We start from the raw sequence: 24396 nt of genomic DNA on the forward strand, positions 1-24396 counted from the left end.
GAACCCCCCTTCAGGTAGTTGAAGGCTGCTATCAAATACCCCCTCACTCTTCTCTTCTGCAGACTAAATAACCTCAGTTCCCCCAGCCTCCCCTCATAAGTCATGTGCCCCAGCCCCCTAATAATTTTAGTTGCCCACCGCTGGACTCTCTCCAATTTGTCCACATCCCTTCTGTAGTGTGGGGCTCAAAACTGGACGCAATACTCCAGATTTGGCCTCACCAGTGCCGAATAGAGGGAACAAACACTTCCCTCAATATGCTTTCAATCCTCCTACTAATGCAGCCCAATATGCCATTAGCCTTCTTGGCAACGAGGGCACCCTGCTGACTCATATCCAGCTTCTCAGCCACTGTAACCCCTAGGTCCTTCAATGCAGAACTGCTGCCAAGCCATTCAGTCCCTAGTCTGCAGCGGTGCATGGGATTCTTCCGTCCTAAGTGCAGGACTCTGCACTTGTCCTTGAACCTCATCAGATTTCTTTTGGCCCAATCCTCCAATTTGTCCAGGTCCCTCTGTATCCTATCCCTGCCCTCCAACGTATCTACCTCTCCTCCCAGCTTAGTGTCATCTGCAAACTTGCTGAGGGTACAATTAATACTCAAAGTCCTTCTCCCATGTAAGTATTCATAGACTGTGATCACCTCCCCTCTTAACTTCCCCTTTATTAAACTAAACAGGTGGAGCTTTCTTAGTGTCTCAAAGTCAGGCAGGTTTTCCAAACCTCAAACCATTCACATATAGCGCTTTTCTGAACCCCTTCCATTTCCTCAACATCCTCTTTGAAGTGTGGAAATCAGACCAGTACTCTCACCATTGCTATGTACAGGTGTAATAGCATCTCTCTACTCCCACTCTCCTGTTTATACAGCCAAGGATCTTGTTTGCTCTTAGTCATTCCACCACCCTCCCAGCTCAGGCTCAGGTAGTTATCCCCCAGGAGTAACCGCTTTCCAAAACAGCCCCCCCAAGTGTGACCTACAATCTTGGTTGCTAGATTTATAGCCATGCATTTTGTTGTATTAAAACACATGTTGTTCAAATGAGCCCATCTAACCATGCAAATCCTGATCAGTCTGTACAACTGAACTGCCACCAATTTGTGGGTCATCGGCAAACTTTATTGTGATAGACTGCCAATACCCTGTAATGCCCGGAAAAAACCTGTTCAAATTAACAAAACTTTATTGAATTAAATTAAACCTGACAGAATTAGGGTTAATCCCTTTGGAGGTCATTGCATTAAAAACGCTACTGCAGCCATGTTGTTGGGACACTGTATATTCCTGCTCTAGTAGAAGCGGGGAGGCTAGTGCACTTCCTCAGTTATCAGCCATTGAAGCCACAGCCCCCCCTTCCCCCTCCCACCCCAGGGATATGCAAATACTCCTTCAAACTGGCTTCTCCAGAGACCAACAGACAAATAAGAGTTTTGGATAAATAGCTGAGTTTAAACTGCCTCCGGGCCTTCTTCCTAATCCAGCAAACAGGCTGGAACCACAGGACCCCTAGGCCATGGAGGGTCCTGATCCTTAGGGTAGGACTGGAAGGACTGGGCGCTGCTTCTGAGCTGAAGCTGTGATGCCCCTGGTAGGCAGTAGCCGCAAGGAATCCTCAGGGGGGGTGGGGGTGGGTCAAAGGACTGCTCACGCCAGAATCCATGAACTCTGGTAAACTCATTAGCACCTGTGTAGGCTCTGTCGTGGTTTTTATTACGTTTTCTCTGTAATGCTTTTCACCTTAACAATAAAGCAAGTGCGGTCTCACAACTTATCTCTGCAACGACCACTCTGTTACCAGTCTCTGAGGAGAAAGCAAGCAGACTCTCTCTGCTGGGAGATGCAAAGTGACGGCAGGGACCTAGGCAGCCTGGGAATACCCCAGTCAGAAGAGAGAGGTGTGGGTCTCCACCCAGAAAGGCTGAGCCCGGAGGGGAAATACAGGTGCAGTGGCCCAAGGAACACAGAAGCCCAGCTCTGCTGCAGACCAACGTTGTGACCGTGCCTCAGTTCCCCAGCGGTGCAACGGGGACAACAGCAGGGCCCCATCTCACAGGGCAGAGGCGAGGAAAAGGCAAATGGTTAGGCTCAGAGGTGACAATGACAAGGGCCACACAGGAAAGCAAGCGAGAGAGACAGAGAGACACACACGCGCGGGCACAACTGGGAAGTAGCAATGGGGACCCTGGTCGGTTACAGTACCGCTGTCAACATTCCAACAGCCACTCCTAACCCTTGAGTGAGTAGTGATACAGAAACGGTGCAGCTTAACAGACATCGTCCAACCCATTCACAGCACAGAACTGCACACATTTCGGAGCTCAGGCTGTTCTGGTCATTAAGAAAGCATCTAACGAGCGTCAGACCCTAGACAAATTTTAATCACATGGCACTTTATAAGATCAGTCATCCCTAACCTTACATTAGATTGTATCACCACAAACTGCCAAAGAAAAACCAAGCCATTCATAAACGACAGTAAACACTTGACACTGATACTCCAGGACAGTGGTCCTCAACCAGTTACGTGTACTGCTGGGGGTACTCAGAGGTCTTCTAGAGGATACATCAACTCATCTAAACATTCGTCTAGTTTTACAACAGGCTAGATAAAAAACAATAGCGAAGTCAGGACAAACTAAAATTTCATACAGACACTGAGTTGTTTGTACCGCTCCATAGACCATACACTGAAATGTGAATACAATATTTATATTCCAGTCAATTTATAATTACATGGTAAAAATTAAAACATAAGCAATTTATCAGTAATAGTGTGCTTTGACACTTCTGTATTTTTGTCTTATTTTGTAAGCAAGTCGTTTTTAAATGAGGTGAAACCTGGCGGTACACAAAACAAATCAGACTCCTGAAAGGGGCACAGTCGTCTGGAAAGGTTGCAAACCACTGCTCTAGGAGCTTTCTAGAGACCTTTTTTCACCCCTGTAAAATGGAAATACTGGTGCAACCTTAAGTAAAGTGGCGCTGTGACCCCACGGAGAACACAGCATATCCTGCAGGTGTGTTTTCCTCCCTCTCTGTGCTAATGATCAAGACAAGGAAAAACCAACCCCAAGAAGAGCTTTCTACAGCCGAGGAAAGGAGAAGTGCAGAAGACCTTGAAGTTCACCGCGGATCCTGCCGTGCCAATCTACCCACCAGACTGGGAAATGCACCCAGAGGACAGGACGCCAGGGTGATAATGAGGAGGGATGCACGTGGGGGGAACCGGCCAATCGGGCAGGCCTGACAGGCCTGTCTGCTCGGGGGTCGCGGGGAGAAGAGCTGAGGGAGCCATGCCAGGCTCTCAGACAAGCAGGGCAAGGCAAAGCGCCCAAGGATACTGACTAGGCAGGTGGCCTGTGGGTGGCTCATTCAATCCCTGGGGGAGAGAAAGGGGACAGTGATCGCGGAGCGCTGTGCAGGGGGCATTGAGTGCACAATGGCCACAGAAGGGCAGAGCCACCTACCGCATGCCCAGGCCCAGATGTTTCACCACGTCGGAGGCGGAGACGTTCGAGGCCTGGTAGGGTTTCCTCTTCTCCTCGAACTCATGGGCCAGGCAGATCCGCCAGCCGGACGGCGGCACCTGGTGCCCACGGGCAGTGCCCTCAAACCGCTCCATCAGCTTGGCACCGTCTGCCATTGCCGTCGTGTCTGCCCTAGCAGCCCCCCCCCCCGCGCCCAGCTCAGGGTGCAGCCCCCCCCCCCCCCCGCGCCCAGCTCAGGGTGCAGCCCCCCCCTGTGCCCTGCCCCGCGCCCAGCTCAGGGTGCAGCCGCCCCCCCCCGCGCCCAGCTCAGGGTGCAGCCGCCCCCCCCCGCGCCCAGCTCAGGGTGCAGCCGCCCCCCCCCCGCGCCCAGCTCAGGGTGCAGCCCCCCCCCTCCGCGCCCAGCTCAGGGTGCAGCCCCCCCCCGTGCCCTGCCCCGCGCCCAGCTCAGGGTGCAGCCCCCCCCCGTGCCCTGCCCCGCGCCCAGCTCAGGGTGCAGCCGCCCCCCCCCGCGCCCAGCTCAGGGTGCAGCCCCCCCCCCTCCGTGCCCAGCTCAGGGTGCAGCCCCCCCCCCTCCGTGCCCAGCTCAGGGTGCAGCCCCCCCCCCTCCGTGCCCAGCTCAGGGTGCAGTCCCCCCCCCCCGCGCCCAGCTCAGGGTGCAGCCCCCCCCCCCCCGCGCCCAGCTCAGGGTGCAGCCCCCCCCCCCCCGCGCCCAGCTCAGGGTGCAGCCCCCCCCCCCCGCGCCCAGCTCAGGGTGCAGCCCCCCCCCCCCGCGCCCAGCTCAGGGTGCAGCCCCCCCCCCCCGCGCCCAGCTCAGGGTGCAGCCCCCCCCCCCCCGCGCCCAGCTCAGGGTGCAGCCCCCCCCCCCCGCGCCCAGCTCAGGGTGCGCTGCTCGGTGCGCTCAGCTCCCGGCCGCCCTGGGGCAGAGCTCAGCGCGGCGACCCCCTCCCCCCGGTCCCTGTCCGCCCGTCCGTCTGTCTGTCTGCACCCCTCCCCCCGGTCCCTGTCCGCCCGTCCGTCTGTCTGTCTGCACCCCTCCCCCCGGTCCCTGTCCGCCCACCTGCACCCCTCCCCCCAGTACCTGTCTGTCTGTCCGTCCGTCCGTCCGCCTGCAAACCCCCCCGCCCAACGGCTGTCCGCCTGTCTGTCCGCCCGCCGGCCGCTGACCTGCCGGCCTCACCCCGCGCGAGCTCTGCGGGCCCGGAAGGCGGGACTCGGGAGGAAACCGGCCCGAAGCCCAACCGGCTCGGCCGGCGGGGGGAGCGGGGACCGGAACGCGAACCCGGCCGAGCGGCGCCCGAACCTTCCCGAGCGGGGCCGAATGGCGGGGCCCGAACCGCTCCGAGCGGAGCCGACGATTCCCGAACGGAGCCGAGCGGAGCCCGAACCTCTCCGAGCGGAGCCGAATGGCGGGGCCCGAACCGCTCCGAGCGGAGCCGACGATTCCCGAACGGAGCCGAGCGGAGCCCGAACGGAGCCGAGCGGAGCCGACGATTCCCGAACGGAGCCCGAACCTCTCCGAGCGGAGCCGACGATTCCCGAACGGAGCCGAGCGGAGCCCGAACCTCTCCGAGCGGAGCCGACGATTCCCGAACGGAGCCCGAACCTCTCCGAGCGGAGCCGACGATTCCCGAACGGAGCCGAGCGGAGCCCGAACCTCTCCGAGCGGAGCCGACGATTCCCGAGCGGGCCGGGGTCGCTGTCTGCGCTGCCGAGGGTCCCTGTGTCCCGCCGGTGAGTGAGCGGGGCCCGCGGGGGGGTCCCGCGTCCGCCGGGGCGGGGCTCGGGGGAGGCCCCGCGGCAGGAAGCCCGGGCTGCCGTCTTGGCCGAAGGCCCCCCGGACGCCTGGGTCCCAGCCCGGCTGCCCGCGGAGGTTCGGGTCTCGGCGGGTCTCAGGGTCCGCCCGGGGTGCGGTGGGGGGCGCGGTGGGGTGGGGGTGTCTCTGACGCGGGGGTTCGGGTCCCCCCCGGCAGACATGTGGGTTCACCCGGGTCTGGGGCTGCCCCGGGGTGCGGTGGGGGGGGTCGGGGCACGGTGGGGGGGGTGTCTCTGACGCGGGGCTTCGGGTCCCCCCCGGCAGACGTGCGGGTTCACCCGGGTCTGGGGCTGCCCCGGGGTGCGGTGGGAGGGGGTCGGGGCACGGTGGGGGGGTGTCTCTGACGCGGGGCTTCGGGTCCCCCCCGGCAGACATGTGGGTTCACCCGGGTCTGGGGCTGCCCCGGGGTGCGGTGGGGGGCACGGTGGGGGGGTGTCTCTGAGGCGGGGGTTCGGGTCCCCCCCGGCAGACGTGCGGGTTCACCCAGGTCTGGGGCGGTTGCAGGTGCAGCTGGCGTGGCCGGAGCCATGATCGAGGTTCTGGCCCAGCTGAGCCGCGGGCCCGTGTTCCTGGCCGGGGAGATGCTGGAGTGTGGGATCGTCTTCACCAACCCGCTCTCGGCCACCTCCACCTCCGCCAGCAGGTACCAGCCCCCCGCCAGCCCCAGGGGGATGGGGTCCCAGCCTGGGCGGCCCCCGGAGCAGAGTGGAGGCCAGGGCGGGGTCCTGGGAGGAGAAGGGGGCTGGGGGGGATGCTGTGGCCTTGTCACTTCACAGCCTTCCCCACCCCAGGGGGCCCCTCTGCTCAGGCAGCACCCAACTGGGACTTGCCTGTCCCCTGCTTAGTCAGTGACCAGGCCTGCAGGGTCAGCTCCGTTTGGCCAAGGGGAATAAACTAGGCAAAGGATCTGTCTCTGGGGGTGAGGCCTCCCCACCCCCAGTTTGGAGTGATTGAAATGACACACAAGGTTACAGGGGAAGAAGGGGGCTAAACTGGCTTTTAAACCTGAAGGACTGGTTCCACCGGGACGCCGGGTCACTGAGAGGAGAATAGTAACTTACCGGAGCACCCAGGGGCTCCGCTTGGCATCAGGACATCTTTGTGCTGAGCAGTGCACAGACATACAGCCGGGGTCCTGCCCCCAGAGACCTCGCACACCACCATGAGGAGCCGTGGATGAAGGGCCAGGGAGGGGGTGACAATTTGCAAGTACATAACTGCCCCACAGCCGTGTTAATTTTGCTGAGCAAATTCATCCCAAAGTTGTCAAGGTACAATGATCCGCACAGAGCTCCACCTGGAGACGCGGCCACGAGTGTTGAGAGAAAAGCTTTCGGCAGTTGAAAAAACTGTCAGAAGCACCTGTTCTGAAATACTCTGAGATTGACAAAGGGCTGAGGTCTTGGGTGATGCAAGCTCGTGGTTTTGGGGCTGACCTCCTGCAAGATGATTCCCCCAAAGCAAGGGTGAAAGCACAACTGTGACGAAGTGGGACTGTTCTTAATGTTTCCTCTGAATAGTGTGGGGGTGCCTCAGTTTCCCCTAGGCAGTTCTTAAGTATCTAGGTGGTGGGGTAAGGGTGTATGATCATTGCAGAGCCCTAGAGGGCCGGTGTGTGCAGGAGTCTGGACACAGAGAATGGCCGACACCCTGTTTCCTGGCAACTGATGGCCTGGGCCCTTCCCCCCTGCGAGGTGAGAGCTAAAGGGTTGGAGAACAAAGGAATCAGGTGACCACCTGGCCCGGGAAAGGAACAAAGCCCAGAGGAGGAGGGGCTGGAGGGAGTTTCAGTTTGGGGCTGGCTGGGACATGGAGTGAAGTGCAGACGTGGTTGTCTGGCTCACTGCCCCCCAGAATGGACCCAGCTGAGGGGTCCCGTTCTCTGCACCTGCAAGCTCTGTTTTAGACCACGTTCCTGTCGTCTAATAAACCTTCTGTTTTACTGGCTGGCTGAGAGTCCCGTCTGACTGCGAAGTTGGGGTGCAGGACCCTCTGGCTTCCCCAGGAGCCCCATCTGAGTGGACTCACTGGGGGGAAGCGCACGGAGGGGCAGAGGATGCTGAATGCTCCGAGGTCAGACCCAGGAAGGTGGAAGCTGTGTGAGCTGTGTGTCCTGAAGACAGGCTGCTCACAGAAAGGCAACTACCCCAGAGTCCTGACTGGCTTCATGGGGAGCAGTTCCAGAGCATCGCCCAGGGACTCTGTGACAACAACTCAGCAGAACTATGCTCAAATTGAAAAAAAAAAAAAAAAAAACCCAAAACACTGGCAGCTGTTTGTGTGCAGCGGCATTCAGAGAAGCAGATGGAATGGTGAGAGTCGTTCGGAAAGGGAGAGAGAATAAGACTGAAAATATCATGTTGCCTCTGTATAAATCCATGGTGCGCCCGTACCTTGAACACTGCATGCGGGTGTGGTCGCCCCATCTCAAAAAAGATGTATCTGAATTGGAACAAGTACAGAAAAGGGCAACAAAAATGATGAGGGGTACGGAACAGCTTCCATACGAGGAAAGGTTAATAAGACTGGAACTTTTCAGCTTGGAAAAGACCCGACTAAGGGGCGATATGACAGAGATCTATAAAATTGTGACTGGTGTGGAGAAAGCAAACAAGGACGTGTTATTTACTCCTTCTCACAACACACGAACTAGGAGTCACCCACTGAAATGAACAGACAGCAGATTAAAAACAAACAGAAGGAAGTATTCACACAACGCACAGCCAACCTGTGGAACTCCTTGCCAGAGGATGGTGTGAAGTCCAAGACTATAACAGGGTTCAAAAAAGAACTAAACAAGTTCATGCACGATAGGTCTACCAATGGCTATGAGCCAGGATGGGCAGGGATGGTGTCCCTAGCCTGTGTTTGCCAGATGCTGGGAATGGGCGACAGGAGATGGATCACTTGATGATTCCCTGTTCCGTGCATTCCCTCTGAAGCACCTGGCATTGGCCGCTGTCGGAAGACAGGATACTGGGCTAGATGGACCTTTGATCTGACCCAGTTAGGGTGACCAGATGTCTGGATTTTACAGGGACAGTCCCGGTTTTGGGTCTTTTTCTTATATAGGTTCCTATTACCCCCCACCCCCGTCCCGATTTTTCACACTTGCTGTCTGGTCACCTAGACCCAGTATGGCCATTTTTATGTTCTTATGGTCCAAGGCTGGCACTAATCTCTCTGAATGAAGCAGGAAAAAGATTGCCACTTAATGGCGAACTGCCACTCCAGTTTTCTCTAAATTTGGGCTGGTACTGTACAACCTGTAATGTAGGGTAAATCATAGTTTGCTCACCATGGGATGCCAGGTGAATTAATAAGAGAGAATGGCTCATATCACAGATCCACAGGATCGGTGCTACACCCCCAGCTTTGGAACGGTCTTTCAGAGGAGCCCCCTCAGTGTGCCGGACCCCCTAAGGGTCTCATTCTTCCTCCAGGGTAAGCCATTCCATAGGCGCCAACTTTCCCCGGCGCCGGTGGGTGCTCACGCACCCCTGGCCCCGCCCTGACTCCACCCTTTCCCCACCCTGCCCCCGTTCCAACCCCTTCCCCAAAGTCCCTGCCCCTATTGGACCCTTTCCCCAAATCCCTGCCCAGGCCCCGCCTCTTCCCGAGCGCACCGCATTCCCCCTCCTCCCCACTCCTTCCCAGCGCTTGCCGCGCGAAACAGCTGTTTCACGGCGCAAGTTCTGGGAGCTAGGGGGGAAAAGCGGGTGTGCGGTGCACTCAGGGGAGGAGGAGGAGCAGAGGCGGAGGTGAGCTGAGGCGGGGCGGGGAGCTGCCGGTGGGTGCAGAGCACCCACCAATTTTTACCCGTGGGTGCTTCAGCCCCGGAGCATCCACTGAGTCGGCGCCTATGAGCCATTCGGCTTCACTGCCCCCTCAGACTGGACTTCTGGGCCTGCAGCCCCCTGCTTTGCCCGTGAGCGCCACTCACTGAATCCCACGGAGACAGACCCAGATGGAAACTCGTCCACCCCTCGGGGATGAATGTACCTCGCCCAGCACCTGCAGTGACAGTCCCACAGCGCTGCCAGAGCATCCTCCAGTCTGACCAGCCCAGAGCCCAGCCAAGCTGTAGGGAACCCATTTCCTTGGATCTCCTTGGTCAGACTCCAGGTGAGAGTCCCAGCTCCGATCCCCATCTCACACCTCCCCAGTCCTTTGTTCTCCAGCTGGGGAATGCTGCTCAGCCTCCCTGCTGAGAGGTGGGAAATCCCGATCCCTCTGGGTCTTCCGTCTCTAAGTGTCGATGTCCCAGCGACTGGATTTGCCTTTGTCTTTTCAAATGCTCCATTGATGTGGGGCCTGGGCCCAGACAGCTTGGTGATACCCACAGCTGTGTCTCCCAGCCTGCTCTGAGAGCGAACAGTCCCTCCCAACCCACAGGGTAACAATGCAGAACAACGAAGCTGAGGCACAAATAGGACTCATAAAAATGTTACAGAACATTCCCACTTAGTAACAGCTCACGATTCACAAATGGCTCATTGTGGCTGTTCTGCTTGATAGAGCAATTCAAGTACACCATGCCAAGACCCTGCTATGCACAGTCAGCTGGGTCAGCAGGAAAGTGCAGGTGGCAAGGACCTTGATTAAGAGGTGAAAAGCTCTGTTGATTCAAGGGAGCCATACCTAGCAGACTCTTACAGCATTCGCAGTGCTTGTTAGCATCACCAGCACACCAGTTAGAGACTTGTGGACAGAAGGATAGAAACCTTAATTCTGAATCTCCTAAGCATCTTGAGCCAAGGACTGCCACCCTCAAGTCCAGCAGAGCCTCAGCGTTACAACCCCTCGGGAATGGAGGTTGTTCGTAACTCTGAAATGTTTGTAACTCAGGACAAAACCTTCTGGTTCTTTCAAAAGTTTACAACTGAACATTGACTTAATACAACTTTGAAACTTGACTGTGCAGAAGGAAAATGCTGCTTTTAACCCTCTGAATATAAAGGAAACAAAAACAGAAAAAGTTTCCTTAGCTTGTCAAATCTTTTTTTGAACTTTCCCTTTATTTTTTAGTAGTTTATATTTAACAGTACTGGGCTGGATTTGCTTCTTTCTTTCTTTTTCTTTTTCTCCTCTGCTGCTGTCTGATTATGTACTTCCAGTTCCAATTGAGGTGTGTGGTTGACTGGCGAGTTCTTAACTCTGGGGTTTGTAACACTGAGGTTCTGCTGTACTTACAAAGCGCAATGGGCCAAGCAACTAAAACAGAAGAAATACTATGATATAAAATGTCAAAGCAAGGCAGTTACCCCCATTGCAAGTGGGAGAGAATGTCAGACACTCAGGAGATAATGGCTAGCAGCCTGCTGAGGCAACAGCTGTACCATCCATGCCAAAGCTGAGTGTCAGAGCTTAGACTCTCCCCCAGAGTCAGTTGTGCAAAAGCAAAGGAGGGTATCTAACTCTAAGCAAAGACAGCTCTAGGGCTGTGTTTGCTAGATGCTGGGAATGGGCGACAGGGGATGGGTCACTTGGTGATCACCTGTTCTGTTCATCCTTCTGGGGCACCTGGCACTGGCCGCTGTCGGCAGGCAGGAGACTGGGCTAGATGGACCCTTGGTCTGACCCAGTCAGGCCATGCTTGTGTAAGGCTACTCAAAGCACTGAGCGTAATGGTTGTGCTTTTGCCCCCGCCAGCCAGAAAAGCAGGCCCAGGTGGCGGATCCACCTCAGCAGCCTGTCAGGTCACTGCGGAAGGGAGTGTTTTGAGAACAAGAAACGACCATGTGCTCCAAACTCCTCAGAGGTTCAGGGGGGTCGTTACTGCCAGGGGGTCAGTATCTCGACCTCTGTCCCAGAGGCGTGCATTTGGGGGCTGTGTTAGTCGGCTAACTCGTTTGCAGATGTCGCTTTCGTTGGTGTTACGTTTGGTTCCCGTGTAATTTAAAAAGAAAAGATGTAACAGCGTCTCCTGGGATCCGTAGCGGCTGCTCCCTGTCACGTGAGCCAGGTGTCACCCTTTGTTACCACACTCTTGCCGCATCACTGGGGCCGAGGAATAAAGGTCCGTCCTTTCCTGCACTCTGTTTCACCCCTTCACTCCAGCACGGTCCCCAGAGGCCCGCCTGGGGAGTCTCCCTGTCCTGAGCCCTAGTGCAGGAGACACCCGCGGTGCTGCTGCAGACGTGCCGTCTGGGGAGGCTCTTGGGGGCGCTAGTGACACGCACTGGAGGGGGCGGCCTGGGCTCAGAGCACACAGCAGCACAAGAGAAAAGGCCCCGTTTTCCCCAAAGTCCCAAAGTGCAGAGAAGGGATTACTGAGAAGGGTGGATGCAGCTTTCAGAGGTATCCCTGATGGAGATACGCACCTGTCTCCCGAATCCAGCATCTTGGGGTTTCCTGGTATTGGTCCAGGTCGGAAACCGGCTGGGGGAGTTCACCTCCCGGCGGACACAGCCTCCTGGCCTTGATGTGTACATAACAGAGGGGCGTCTAGCCTGACCCTCCTGGAGTCAGTCCCGGGAGAGCTGGGTTCAGCAGGCTGGAGCATTTGTCTCCAACTTCAGTTTAATCTGCGCAGAGAGGGGTCCATTTGTAGAGCTCCTCCATCGTTCTAAGCCACCCCTCAGAACGCAATATTGTATGTGTCCCTTTTGATTTGTATCCATCACCAGCCTCTTAAGAATGACTAGAACCGTGGTTCACCCGGCAGTGTACATGAGCACTGCCCCCCTGACCAGTCAGCAAAGGCATTAGAGAGCACTCCTGTTTCTGACACAGACTTCCTGTCTGACCCTGGGCAAGTCACTTCGTCTCTCTTGGCCTCAGTTCCCCTTCGTCAGATGGGGATAATAATGCTTCCTCTCTGCCTCGTCTGTTTACACTGTGAGCTCTTACAGTTATCATAGTATCATAGAAGATTAGCGTTGGAAGAGACCTCAGGAAGTATCTAGTCCAACCCCCTGCTCAAAGCAGGACCAATCCCCAACTAAACCATCCCAGCCAGGGCTTTGTCAAGCCAAGTCTTAAAAACCTCTAAGGAAGGAGATTCCACCACCTCCCTAGGTAACGCATTCCAGTGCTTCACCACCCTCCTAGTGAAAAAGTTTTTCCTAATATCCAACCTAGACCTCCCCCACTGCAACTTGAGACCGTTGCTCCTCGTTCTGTCATCTGCCACCACTGAGAACAGCCGAGCTCCATCCTCTTTGGAACCCCCTGTCACGGAGTCCCCGGTGATGCTCTGGAACTGCTCCCCATGAAGCCAGTCAGGACTCTGGGGCAGTCGCCTTTCTGTGAGAAGCCTGTCTTCAGGACACACAGCTCACCCAGCTTCCACCTTCCTGGGTCTGACCTCGGAGCATTCAGCATCCTCTGCCCCTCCGTGCGCTTCCCCCAGCGAGTCCGCTCAGGCGGGGCTTCTGGGGAAGCCAGAGGGTCCTGCCCCCCAACTTCGCAGTCAGACGTGACTCTCAGCCAGCCAGTAAAACAGAAGGTTTATTAGACGACAGGAACATGGTCTAAAACAGAGCTTGCAGGTGCAGAGAACAGGACCCCTCAGCTGGGTCCATTTTGGGGGGCAGTGAGCCAGACAACCACGTCTGCACTTCACTCCATGTCCCAGCCAGCCCCAAACTGAAAACCCCCTCCAGCCCTTCCTCCTCTGGGCTTTGTTCCTTTCCCGGGCCAGGTGGTCACCTGATTCCTTTGTTCTCCAACCCTTCAGCTCTCACCTTGCAGGGGGGGAAGGGCCCAGGCCATCAGTTGCCAGGAAACAGGGTGTCGGCCATTCTCTGTGTCCAGACCCCTGCACACACCTGCCCTCTAGGGCTCTGCAATGATCATACACCCTTACTCCACCCCCTAGATATTTAAGAACTGCCTAGGGGAAACTGAGGCACCCCCCACACTATTCAGAGGAAACATTAAGAACAGTCCCACTTCATCACACCCCCTTTCAGGTAGTTGAAGGCTGCAATCAAATCTCCCCCTCACTCTTCTCTTCTGCAGACTAAATAAGCCCAGTTCCCTCAGCCTCTCCTCATAAGTCATGTGCCCCAGCCCCCTAATTATTTTCGTTGCCCTCCGCTGGACCCTCTCCAATTTGTTTTCATCCTTTCTGTAGTGGTGGGACCAAAACTGGATACAATGCTCCAGGTGTGGCCTCACCAGGTGCCAAATAGAGGGGAATAATCACTTCCCTCAATCTGCTTTCAATCCTCCTACTAATGCAGCCCAATATGCTGTTAGCCTTCTTGGCAACGAGGGCACCCTGCTGACTCATATCCAGCTTCTCGACCACAGTAATCCCCAGGTCCTTTTCTGCAGAACTGCTGCCTAGCCAGTTGGCTCCCAGCTCTTCAGGGCAATGGCTGACTAACTTTGTCTCTGGGCAGCACCCAGCACACCGGGGCTCTGATCCTGTCTGGGGTCCCAGGCACTACTGAGCATTGCTAATAAACAGAGAGCTTTGCACATCTCTCAGCCCTCTGCAGAAGGCTGACCCTGGAGCCAGGCTTGCAGTAAGAGCTGGCGGGCAGAATCTACAGCCTGCTTTGAGCATGGGAGGGAGCAAGTCCCCAGGTCACGGTATCCCCACTGAGATTCCTAGATTCCAAGGCCAGAAAGGACAACTGTGGTCAGTCAGTCTGACCCCTCCCCCCACCCCATCTAATGCAGGCCCTAGGACCGGCCCGACCCCCTGCACAGCACGGGCCCTAGGACCGGCCCGACCCCCTGCACGGCGCGGGCCCTTGGACCGGCCCGACCCCCTGCACGGCACGGGCCCTAGGACCGGCCCGACCCCCTGCACAGCACGGGCCCTAGGACCGGCCCGACCCCCTGCACGGCGCGGGCCCTAGGACCGGCCCGACCCCCTGCACAGCACGGGCCCTAGGACCGGCCCGACCCCCTGCACAGCACGGGCCCTAGGACCGGCCCGACCCCCTGCACGGCGCGGGCCCTTGGACCGGCCCGACCCCCTGCACGGCGCGGGCCCTTGGACCGGCCCGACCCCCTGCACGGCACGGGCCCTTGGACCGGCCCGACCTCCTGCACGGCACGGGCCCTAGGACCGGCCCGACCCCCTGCACAGCACGGGCCCTAGGACCGGCCCGACCTCCTGCACGGCACGGGCCCTTGGACCGGCCCGACCCCCTGCACGGCACGGGCCCTAGGACCGGCCCGACCTCCTGCACAGCACGGGCCCTTGGACCGGCCCGACCCCCTGCACGGCACGGGCCCTAGGACCGGCCCGACCCCCTGCACAGCACGGGCCCTTGGACCGGCCCGACCTCCTGCACAGCACGGGCCCTAGGACCGGCCCGACCCCCTGCACAGCACGGGCCCTTGGACCGGCCCGACCCCCTGCACAGCACGGGCCCTAGGACCGGCCCGACCTCCTGCACAGCACGGGCCCTTGGACCGGCCCGACCCCCTGCACGGCGCGGGCCCTAGGATCGGCCCGACCTCCTGCACAGCACGGGCCCTAGGACCGGCCCGACCCCCTGCACAGCACGGGCCCTAGGACCGGCCCGACCCCCTGCACAGCACGGGCCCTAGGACCGGCCCGACCCCCTGCACAGCACGGGCCCTAGGACCGGCCCGACCCCCTGCACAGCGCGGACCCTAGGACCGGCCCGACCCCCTGCACAGCGCGGGCCCTTGGACCGGCCTGACCCCCTGCACGGCGCGGGCTGTAGATCTTGCCAACGGAATTCCCAGAGCAGATCTTTTAGAAAAACATCCCATCTTGATTTAAACGTTGTCAGTGATGAAGACTCCACCGTGGCCCTTGGTAAGTTCAAAGTATTCAAGATAGTTAAGTCCAAAGCTGACTGTAAAGAGTTAGAGGGGATCTCATGAAACTGGGTGACTGGGCAACAAAATGGCAGATGACATTCAGCTTTGATAAGTCCAAAGTAACGGACATTGGAAAACATAATCCCAACTATACGTGTATGATGATGGAGTCTAAATTAGCTGTTACCTCTCAAGAAAGAGATCTTGGAGTCACCGTGGATAGTCTCTGAAAACTTCAGCTGTACGTGCAGCAGCAGCCAAAAGGGCTAACAGTATTAGGAACTATTCAGAAAGGGATACAAAATAAGACAAAATATCACAATATTGTAGTATGCCATCATGTGCCAGCAATGCCCTTCTGCCATGTACATTGGCCAAACCGGACAGTCTCTACGCAAAAGAATAAATGGACACAAATCTGACATCAGGAATTATAACATCCAAAAACCAGTAGGAGAACACTTCAATCTCCCTGGTCACTCAATAACAGACCTAAAAGTGGCAATTCTTCAACAAAAAAACTTTAAAAACAGACTCCAACGTGAAACTGCAGAACTGGAATTAATTTGAAAACTGGAAACTATCAAATTAGGCCTGAATAAAAACTGGGAGTGGTTGGGTCATTACAAAACTTAATTTCCCCCATACTAATTTCCCCCTACTGTTACTCACACCTTCTTGTCAACTGTTTGAAATGGGCCACCCTCATTACCACTACAAAAGTGATTTTTCCTCCCTTGGTATCCTACTGTTAATTGAATTGTCTCATTAGACTGACCTCCTACTTGGTAAGGCAATTCACATCTTTTCATGTATTTATACTTGCTCCTGTATTTTCCACTCCATGCATCTGATGAATTGGGTTCTAGACCACGAAAGCTTATGCCCAAATAAATGTGTTGGTCTCTAAGGTGCCACAAGGACTCCTCGTTGTTTTTGCTCATATAATGAGACTATATCATCTTTTTTACCCCAAATAAAGAACAGAAATATGTATTGAACACGTCTGCCTTTTCTGTGGTATAATTGATAACTAACATTTCCATCGAGTAATGGACCAATACCGTTGTGAGGAAGCTTTTTGTTCCTAATAATTGTCCTTGACTCTGACAGCTATAGATTTCTCCCTGTGTCCCTTTGCTTCCCTTGTCAATTTTCTACAATTCCTACTTTCTGATTTATATTCATTACTATCAACTTGCCCTTTCTTCCATTTGTAATATATTACTATTTAATTTTTTATAGCTGTCCTTAACTTCCTCTCTAAACCAGGTCAGTTTTTTAACCGGCGTGGTGGTCTTCCTCAATTGTGGGAAGCTTTTTGGGCCTCTAGTAAGGTGTTCTTAAATGATCCCAAATTACCACTCAATTTTTTCTGATTCAATTATTCGCAATAGCTGATTTAGCTTCTAATTGTTTTCAGCTTTGTGAAATTGGCCCTGTTAAAAGACCAAGTGTATATATTATGGGTCTGGACTTTATTCTGCTTGCACATTATAAATGTGATCAAGTCATGATCACTGGTACCTAAGCTACCATTAACTTTTAGTTCTTTGATCAGTTGCTCTTTGTCTGTTAGGACAAAGTCTAATAAAGAATTTCCCCGGTAGCAGCACCTGGACTAAGGGGGCTGCAGTTTGGGGGTCTGCTGGATAGAGCTGTGGCAGAATCCTATGGCATGGGGAGGGGCATCTCCCTAACCATCCAGGTTTTATACGTTAGGTGCTGTCCTGACCCTGGGCTCAGCACCCGCAGCTGGAGAAGTGCAGCGAGTGGGGTTCCGGGGCATGTGATGTCACGGGGAGCAGAGTGATTCCCCTTGTGTCCTCCCCTCTGGGTGCGTTGCCTGACTTGGTGTCTGCTGGGCTATGTCTCACTGCTTGTCTCTCTCCTCTGCACCCAGTGAGATGCTGGCATGGGCCAGCGCCCAGATTCACTGCCAGTTTCATGCCAGCGAGAACCGGGTGGCGCTGCCTCCCTCGGATGACAGCAAGCACGATGTGCAGGCTGAGAACGAGACAGTGTTTGTCCCCAACAGAGGTGAGTGCTGGCCTGGCCTCTGTTATGCCGGGCCTCAGGGTGTGTGTCAGGGGGAAGGGTGCCCGTGTGAGGGGATGCAGCAGGGACTTGGAGTAAGAGACTGAGAAGAGATAAAATAGTGACTGGTACTGAGAGAGCTTGGGGGGCTGCTCCGTAGCATGCTGAGATGCAGGGCAGAGAATCCCTATTTCCCACCTTCGGCCCCAAACAGTGAGATTCAGAAAAGCAGTGACCCCAGCTAGGATTAAGCTCTTGGAGCTGTCAGGCCTGCGGCTCCAGGGCACATCAGATGCTCTAGCAGTTGCCTCTCTCGGGTGACAGGCAGTTGGGCAAGGATGCCTCCTGCACTGAGCACTGTCTGGGAGGGACGTGTCAGGGGTGGGGGGACACTGGGCTGGTTGCGCCTGGTGCTCTGGTCCTGTGCAGCAATTATTGTTCTTTACCTTTCAGGAGAGCGGGGTCAGTGTATCCTGTCCACATCCCCAAAGATTCTCTTTTGTGACTTGCGCCTGGATCCCGGAGAGTCGAAATCCTGTAAGGACTGTGTTCTCGTCCCTCGGGGAGAGAGGGGGCTTGTTTCACGGCGCATTTATCTCCCTGGCTAGGTGTAACTCATTTTGTTCCTCAGCCTTCCTGATTTTGTCCCTGTAAGCTTGTGCTGTTCTTTTGTATGCCTCCTTAGCAATACATCCAGGCTTCCGCTTCCTGTAGGATTCCTTTTTGATTTTCAGGTCATTAAAGAACTGCCGATGGAGCCATATTGGCCTCTTACTATTCTCCTACGTTTCCTTCGCACCGGTCTAGTTTGCAGTTGTGCATTTACTATTGTGTCCTTGAGAAACTGCCCGTTGCCCTGAACTCCTTAGTCCCTTAGATTTTCTTCCCTTGGACCTTACCTACCAGTTCTTGGAGTCTGTTAAGGTCAGCTTTTGCGAAATTTATTGTCCTTATTCTGCTGCTCTCACTCCTTCCTTTCCTTGGAATCATGAAATCTGTAATGTCCTGATCCCTTTCTCCCAGTTGCCTTCCACCTTCAGATTCACAGCCAGTTCCTCCCTGCTGGTCAGAATGAAGTCTAAAATAGCTGTCCCCCGGTTACTCCCTCCACTTTCTGAAACAAAAAGTTGTCCCCAGTGCATTCCAAGAGCTTCCTGGGAATGTTGGGGTTTGCTGTGGTACTTTTCCCACAGATGTCTGGGTAGTTAAAGTCCCACATTACCACCAATCCACCGAACCCCACGACGCCTCGGGTCCCCGTCTGTGAAACGGGGGTGGTAGTACGCCTCTGTGCCCCAGGTGGGGGCGCTGTAGGGGTAATTCCCTCAAGCTTGTGAGGCTCCGGCGTTCTTGAGGGGAGACTGCAGGGGAGTGTTGTGTGGAGTATAGGCCAAGCTGGCTCCCACAGATAAGGTTGCTCAACTCTTTCCGTTGTAAGACCCATGGACAGTGAGCCCTGCCCCCCTCCTTTCAGACTCGTACTGCGAGACGCTGCCTGTGGACGGGCCGCCCTCCTTCCGGGGGCAGTCAGTGAAGTATGTGTACAAGCTGACCATCGGCTGCCAGCGGGTGAACTCTCCCATCAAGCTGCTGCGGGTGCCCTTCCGGGTGCTGGTGCTGCACGGTAAGGCCTGCTGCGGTACTCTCCCGGCAGGGCAGGGCATGCCCAGCCCACTGCCAGGCTGTGACCCTTTCTGCGCTCTCTCCCCAGGGCTCAAAGAGTATCAGTTCCCCCAGGACGAAGTGGTCGCCCCCTCAAACCCCTTCCTGGAGGAGGAGGAGAGGGTGAAGAAAGACTCCCGGCTGGCGGACCTGGCCACGGAGCTGCTGATGGCAGCCACCTCCCGGCGCAGCCTGCGTAGGTTGTTCCCCACCTGATCGTACCGTCCCTCCCTGCCCCTTCCAGCTCGTGCCTGGTCTGTGCGGTCTCTGCCCTGTCCCCAGCGGGCGTGCGCACTGCTGCCTATTCGTCTCCCATTCCCAGCTCCCTGGATTCCTCAGCAGCGGCTCTGCAGATCTTTCTTACCAGCCAATCCAGCAGCCTCGCTGCGTGTCCAGAGCCCTGACGTTCTGACAGCTGCCCCACGCTGCCCTGCCTGTGTAAGGCCCTAACAGATCAAAGCATCTCTGTCCATAGCCAGCCAGGGCCCTGTTGTGACCAGCGTGCACAGTGCGTGTGCTGAGGGGTCCCCGATGCTCCCCGAGAGCTGTCCTCAGCAGGAGTCCAGTCTTTCAGGGGCACAGCCATGCTCTTGGGCTGGGGCTTTGTTCCAGGCGGGGAGTAGCAGCAGCCCTGGCTCATCTGCCCGTCTCCTTTCTCCACAGACGTGTATAACATCAGCAACACCCGGGGGAAGGTGGGCAAGTTCGGGATCTTTAAGACTGTCTATAAGATTGGAGAAGACATCCTCGGGACATTTAACTTCTCGGAAGGGGACATCCCCTGCCTGCAGGTGAGTGCAGCTCCTGCTTCCCGGCCACGCGGCCAAGCAGCCCGTCCCTTGTCTGGCCAGGGGTGCACGTGGGCAGGCGGGCTCGCAGCAGTGCAGCAGACACTGGGCTGCTTTGGGCGCTTCTGGGCAGTCCAGAGTCCTGCCTTGGGCTTCCTGGTGGGTTTGGTTTGGGGGGGGGCTGCGAGCTGTTCAGAGCTAGGCCCCTCAGAGCCTTCTGCCGAGCTCTCGGCTGGGATCACGCAGCGGTGTCTGAAAGCCAGGGCGCTTTGCCCTCCCCCATGTGTGTGCCTGCTCCCAGTACTCGGTGAGCCTGCAGACAGAGGAGAGTATCCAGGAGGAGTTCCAACGGCGGCGCGGGCAGCCCGTCTCCTACAGCACACACGCCCGCCACCAGGAATCCTGTCTGCATACAGCCAGGAGCAGCTTCAGCCTTCCCGTCCCGCTGAGCTCCACGCCCGGCTTCACCACCAATATCGGTGAGTGCCCGGAAGGGAGCTGCTCGTGCTCACGGCTGGGGGGGGGTTGGCATCGCCCCACTGCCATCCCTAGAGGCTCCTGCCCCTGCCTGCTCAGACGCCTGCTCAGACTCCTGCCCTGCCCTGTGCTGGCATACCCCCGTCAGAGACAGGCGCCAGAGAGGAGACAGCTGTACCGGTGCTGGGGGGGTTGCTGCCTGTCACGGCGTCCCCGAGCGATGCTCTGGAACTGCTCCCCATGAAGCCAGTCAGGACTCTGGGGCAGTCTCCTCTCTGTGAGCAGCCTGTCTGCAGGACACACAGCTCGCCCAGCTTTCCCCTTCCTGGGTCTGACCTCGGAGCATTCAGCCTCCTCTGCCCCTCCGTGCGCTTCCCACAGTGAGTCCGCCCAGGCGGGGTCCTGGGGAAGCCAGAGGGTCCTGCCCCCCAACTTCGCAGTCAGACGGGACTCTCAGCCAGCCAGTAAAACAGAAGGTTTATTAGACGACAGGAACATGGTCTAACACAGAGCTTGCAGGTGCAGAGAACAGGACCCCTCAGCTGGGTCCATTTTGGGGGGCAGGGAGCCAGACAACCACATCTGCACTTCACTCCATGTCCCAGCCAGCCCCAAACTGAAACTCCCTCCAGCCCCTCTTCCCCTGGGCTTTGTTCCTTTCCTGGGTCAGGAGGTCATCTGATTCCTTTGTTCTCCAACACTTTAGCTCTCACCTTGCAGGGGGGAAGGGCCCAGGCCATCAGTTGCCAGGAAACAGGGTGTTGGCCATTCTCTGGGTCCAGACCCCTGCACACACCTGCCCTCTAGGGCTCTGCAATGATCATACACCCTTACCCCACTCCCTAGATACTTAAGAACTGCCTAGGGGAAACTGAGGCACCCCCACACTATTCAGAGGAAACATTAAGAACAGTCCCGCTTCGTCACACTGCCCTCTTAGAAAGGGGGACCCCTTCACCAAGCTGGCTGGAGATAATGTGGCTGCTGAGCGGGGACCCCCTGCCGTGCCGTCCAGGTGTCGTCGCACTCACAGCCTCTGACCCTCCTTTCACCCACAGTGTCTCTGAAGTGGAGGCTGCACTTTGAGTTTGTGACCTCCCGGGACTCAGGGGAGGCCCACACGGTCCCTGAGAACCCGTCGGAAACCATCACCTGGACTGGGGTGGAGCAAATCGAAGTGGATACCTTCAGCTGGGACCTGCCCATCAAAGTCCTGCCGACCAATCCCGTCCTGGCCTCCTATGTGTCCCAGTTCTCCAGCACAAACTCCATCACTATCTGAGCTGGGGCAGGATCTAGGTGGGAGCCTGGGGCGCCATTCACGTCACCTGCTAGGGATGGCAGCTGCCGGGCGGTGGGGCACAGGCCCACTCGGAGGCCCTGTGCCAGCTGGGCGGCCCTGCCTGTTTGAGAGACAACACTCTGTGCCCAACACTAGCTGGCCTCTCCTTCCTGAGCTGCGTCTCTGGGCCGGGAGCCAGGCTCCTGGTCCCCTGGGTGTGCACAGGAACCCCAGTGCTCTCTATAAGGGGGATGACTAGCAGTGCGCGGCCTGGCTGCTTTCTCCCCAGTGCGGGGCCTTGTGCCCAGCCCAGGGTCGCCCTTCCAGTGACTACCCGCACCAGTCTCCTAGGAAGCCCACGTCCATTCCCGCTGGGATCTCCCCCCCTCCTCGCCACGGGAAGGACCCCATTTCCAGCTGACACATGTCCAGTGCCCTTGCTGGGAGCAACAGCCCTCCAGCCTGTGACCGCCCTGAGGCGTGTCCATCCCGCATGGGAACTGCAGCCCCCTCTGGTAGAGTCAGCTCCCGGCCTGGGGCAACCCCAGCAGAGGGGAAGCAGGTGCCCTGCACGCCCAAGCTGAGCTCCTGCATGTAGCTGGCTTCCCCAGGGAGAGGCCAGGGTCCCACGGAGGCAGGGGCAGGTGCTGCTGCTCCAGGGCCTTAGACCAGGGGGCCCCGCCTGGGCTGGGAGCAAGGAGATCCTGGCCCGGAGGCTGGGTTCTTGGCCCTGCTCTCCCTAGGGCGGATGGGTGGTGCCTCTTCTCTCCCTGCTTCTGGGCCGGGCCAGGCAACGAGGTCAGTGTAACTCCATCGCTCGGGCAGTGAAATCCCCCCTGCAGCCGAGCGACGTGTCACACCCCCCTGCCCCCAGGTGCGGGCAGCACTGGGTCCCATCGACCGGCACCCAGGGAGAGCCCCGCCCATCAGGGCAGGCAGCAGCTTCGCTGAAGCCCTGGGGCACCCAGCGCTGTGCTCCAAGTGCTGGGATTGACCGGGGCCAGGCAGCAGAGGGGCCAGGCCCGACCCCTCCAGGCTCCTGAGTTCTCTCCCCGCTGTCTGCTCTGGGTGTGCAAATGAATAAACACCTGAGTGCCCAGCCCACAGCCTTCACAGGTCCTTACAGCAGCCCTGGCTCTGCTCTGCGCCGGACGGGGTGGGGGAGGTCCCTGTAACAGCCCTAGCTCTGCCCTTTGCGGGGCATGGATCTCTGTAACTGCCCCAGCCCTGGGGAGGGGGGAGGTTCCTGTAACTGCCCTAGCCCTGCCCTGTGCTGAGGGAGGGGTCCCTCTGGCAGCCCTAGCTCTTCCCTGGGGGGTGGATTCCTGTAACTGCCCCAGCTCTGCCCTGTGCTGAGGGAGGGGTCCCTCTGGCAGCCCTAGCTCTTCCCTGGGGGGTGGATTCCTGTAACTGCCCCAGCTCTGCCCTGTGCTGAGGGAGGGGTCCCTCTGGCAGCCCTAGCTCTTCCCTGGGGGGTGGATTCCTGTAACTGCCCCAGCTCTGCCCTGTGCTGAGGGAGGGGTCCCTCTGGCAGCCCTAGCTCTTCCCTGGGGGGTGGATTCCTGTAACTGCCCCAGTCCTTGGGGAGGTGTGGGGGGGATCCCTGTAACTGCCCCAGCCCTGCCCTGTGCTGGGGGGACGGATCCCTGTAACTGCCCCTGCCTGGTGGCGGGGTGCTTCCTTGCTGTCCGACAGGCCATTCCGGCCACGTCCCATCCTGGCTCTGAGCAAACGGCCCCAGTGCTGCTGCGTGTGGTCCGGCCTGCCCCTTGTGGGAGGTCAGCGTGTGCTCCGTGCAGGGGGTGTGATATGGGGCCCTTTCCTGCTATTGGGAGCTGTCCCCTCCCAGACAGTCACTGACCAGAGACCTCGTGGGATTTAATTCAGACTTTTATTGCAAGAACAGAAACATCTGCACAAGGTTCTGCACAGCATAGATGTGGCGCTGGCCAGGCCAGGCTGCCGGGGCAGCCAGCTCACAGCCGGCGCTCAGGTCACTTCAGCTCACTGAGCCTCAGCAGGGCTCCTGGGCTCACACACTTCCCATCTGCCCGCTCTCGCCCAAGGGGGCCAGACTCCTCTCCTAGGAATGGCCTGGGGCACCCCGTGCCCCCAGCACACGGCTGCCTCCGGGCCGAGCTCTCCTGCACCAGGGCTGGGGGGCGGCACGTGGTGCAGGCGGGCGTCTTCCTCCCCAGGGAGCTGTGGGTGCAGGGGCTGCAGTGGTTCCAGAGGAGGCTTTTGCCCCCACACCTCAACGGCAGGACAGAGCCTCACCCATTTCACCAAAAGGCAAAGGGGCCGGCAGGCGAGGTGCAGTGACTTTGCAAGCAGGGTGTGTGCGTGCAAAGGGCCCGGGCCTCCACAGCACTCGCTGGCCCTGTGTCACTGCCCTGCACTGGGGCTGCTGGCCTGCTGCAGGGGGAGGCCCAGGGTGCAGTTCCTAGGTGATGCAGGGAGAGACGGAGGCTGCCACAGTGCTGTGCGAATTCGATCCTTTCTACGGGGAGATATTAGAAAAGCAGCTCTCCACCACCTCAGCAGCCAGAAATCGGCCTGCCTGCTCCCTGCAGGGCTGTGTGCCTGGAGGGAGCCCAGCTCGGCTGCCCAGCCCAGCCCCCAGGAAGGCATCGCGGACTCCTCCTTGCTCTCCTTGGTGCCCACAGAGCATTGAGGCTATTGCACTGGCTGAGCTCACAGATCCAGGGCACTCAGACAAGCATCCCCTGCTTCCCAGGCCTTCCTCAGAGGTGTTTTGGCTGGGGTTTGAAAAAGGGAGCAAGGGGCTCGTCCAGCGCCCCCCCCTCCCCCGTCTCTGCCGGGACCTCCCTTCGTGTGTGTGAAGCCTGCACTGGGGCGCGGGGGGGAGCCCTGGTTTGGTTCAGGAAGCTGAAGGCAAAGGCAAAGCCGGGGCAAGGCAGTGCTAGGTTGTAAATATTAACTTAGAGATTCCAGTAGTGGGCGGCGAGTGGTTTCCCTGGAAGGCGGCTGCAGCGGCGTCCCACGGGACGTGGTGCAGGGACGGAACATGCAAGAGACGCGTCAGGGCGGTGGCGGTTCGCGCTGGGCCGGGGTGGAGGCGGTGCGTCCCC

The 24396-nt window shown here is 57.7% G+C and overlaps 2 protein-coding genes across 5 annotated transcripts in view; one reads left to right on the forward strand and one right to left on the reverse strand.

Annotated features, from left to right (window-relative positions):
* GBA2 (glucosylceramidase beta 2) overlaps positions 1-3694 on the reverse strand; it is a 66818-nt gene extending 63124 nt beyond the window's left edge. Inside the window, exon 1 of one of the 2 annotated variants that reach the window (XM_073343258.1) lies at positions 3469-3694. In XM_073343258.1, the coding sequence (XP_073199359.1) occupies positions 3469-3644 (176 nt within the window). In that variant the 5' untranslated portion in view covers positions 3645-3694. The remainder of the gene's footprint in view (positions 1-3468) is intronic. The other variant, XM_073343259.1, reaches the window with a different exon arrangement.
* Positions 3695-5117: 1423 nt separating this feature from the next.
* RGP1 (RGP1 homolog, RAB6A GEF complex partner 1) lies at positions 5118-22406 on the forward strand. 3 transcript variants are annotated; one of them, XM_073343272.1, is made up of 9 exons: positions 5118-5220; positions 5807-5945; positions 16962-17098; positions 17549-17632; positions 18570-18719; positions 18807-18953; positions 19421-19548; positions 19847-20024; positions 21081-22406. In XM_073343272.1, exons 2-9 carry the CDS (start codon positions 5830-5832, stop codon positions 21302-21304), a joined length of 1164 nt encoding a protein of 387 aa, XP_073199373.1. In that variant the 5' UTR covers positions 5118-5220; positions 5807-5829; the 3' UTR covers positions 21305-22406. The 3 variants fall into 3 exon arrangements, with proteins under 3 accessions (XP_073199373.1, XP_073199376.1, XP_073199375.1); XM_073343274.1 differs by lacking the exon at positions 5118-5220 and adding an exon at positions 5227-5359; XM_073343275.1 differs by lacking the exon at positions 19847-20024 and having other exon boundaries at positions 21081-21173.
* The last annotated feature ends 1990 nt before the right edge of the window (positions 22407-24396 follow it).

This window comes from Lepidochelys kempii, chromosome 5, assembly GCF_965140265.1.
Source record: "Lepidochelys kempii isolate rLepKem1 chromosome 5, rLepKem1.hap2, whole genome shotgun sequence".
NCBI lineage: Eukaryota > Metazoa > Chordata > Testudines > Cheloniidae > Lepidochelys > Lepidochelys kempii.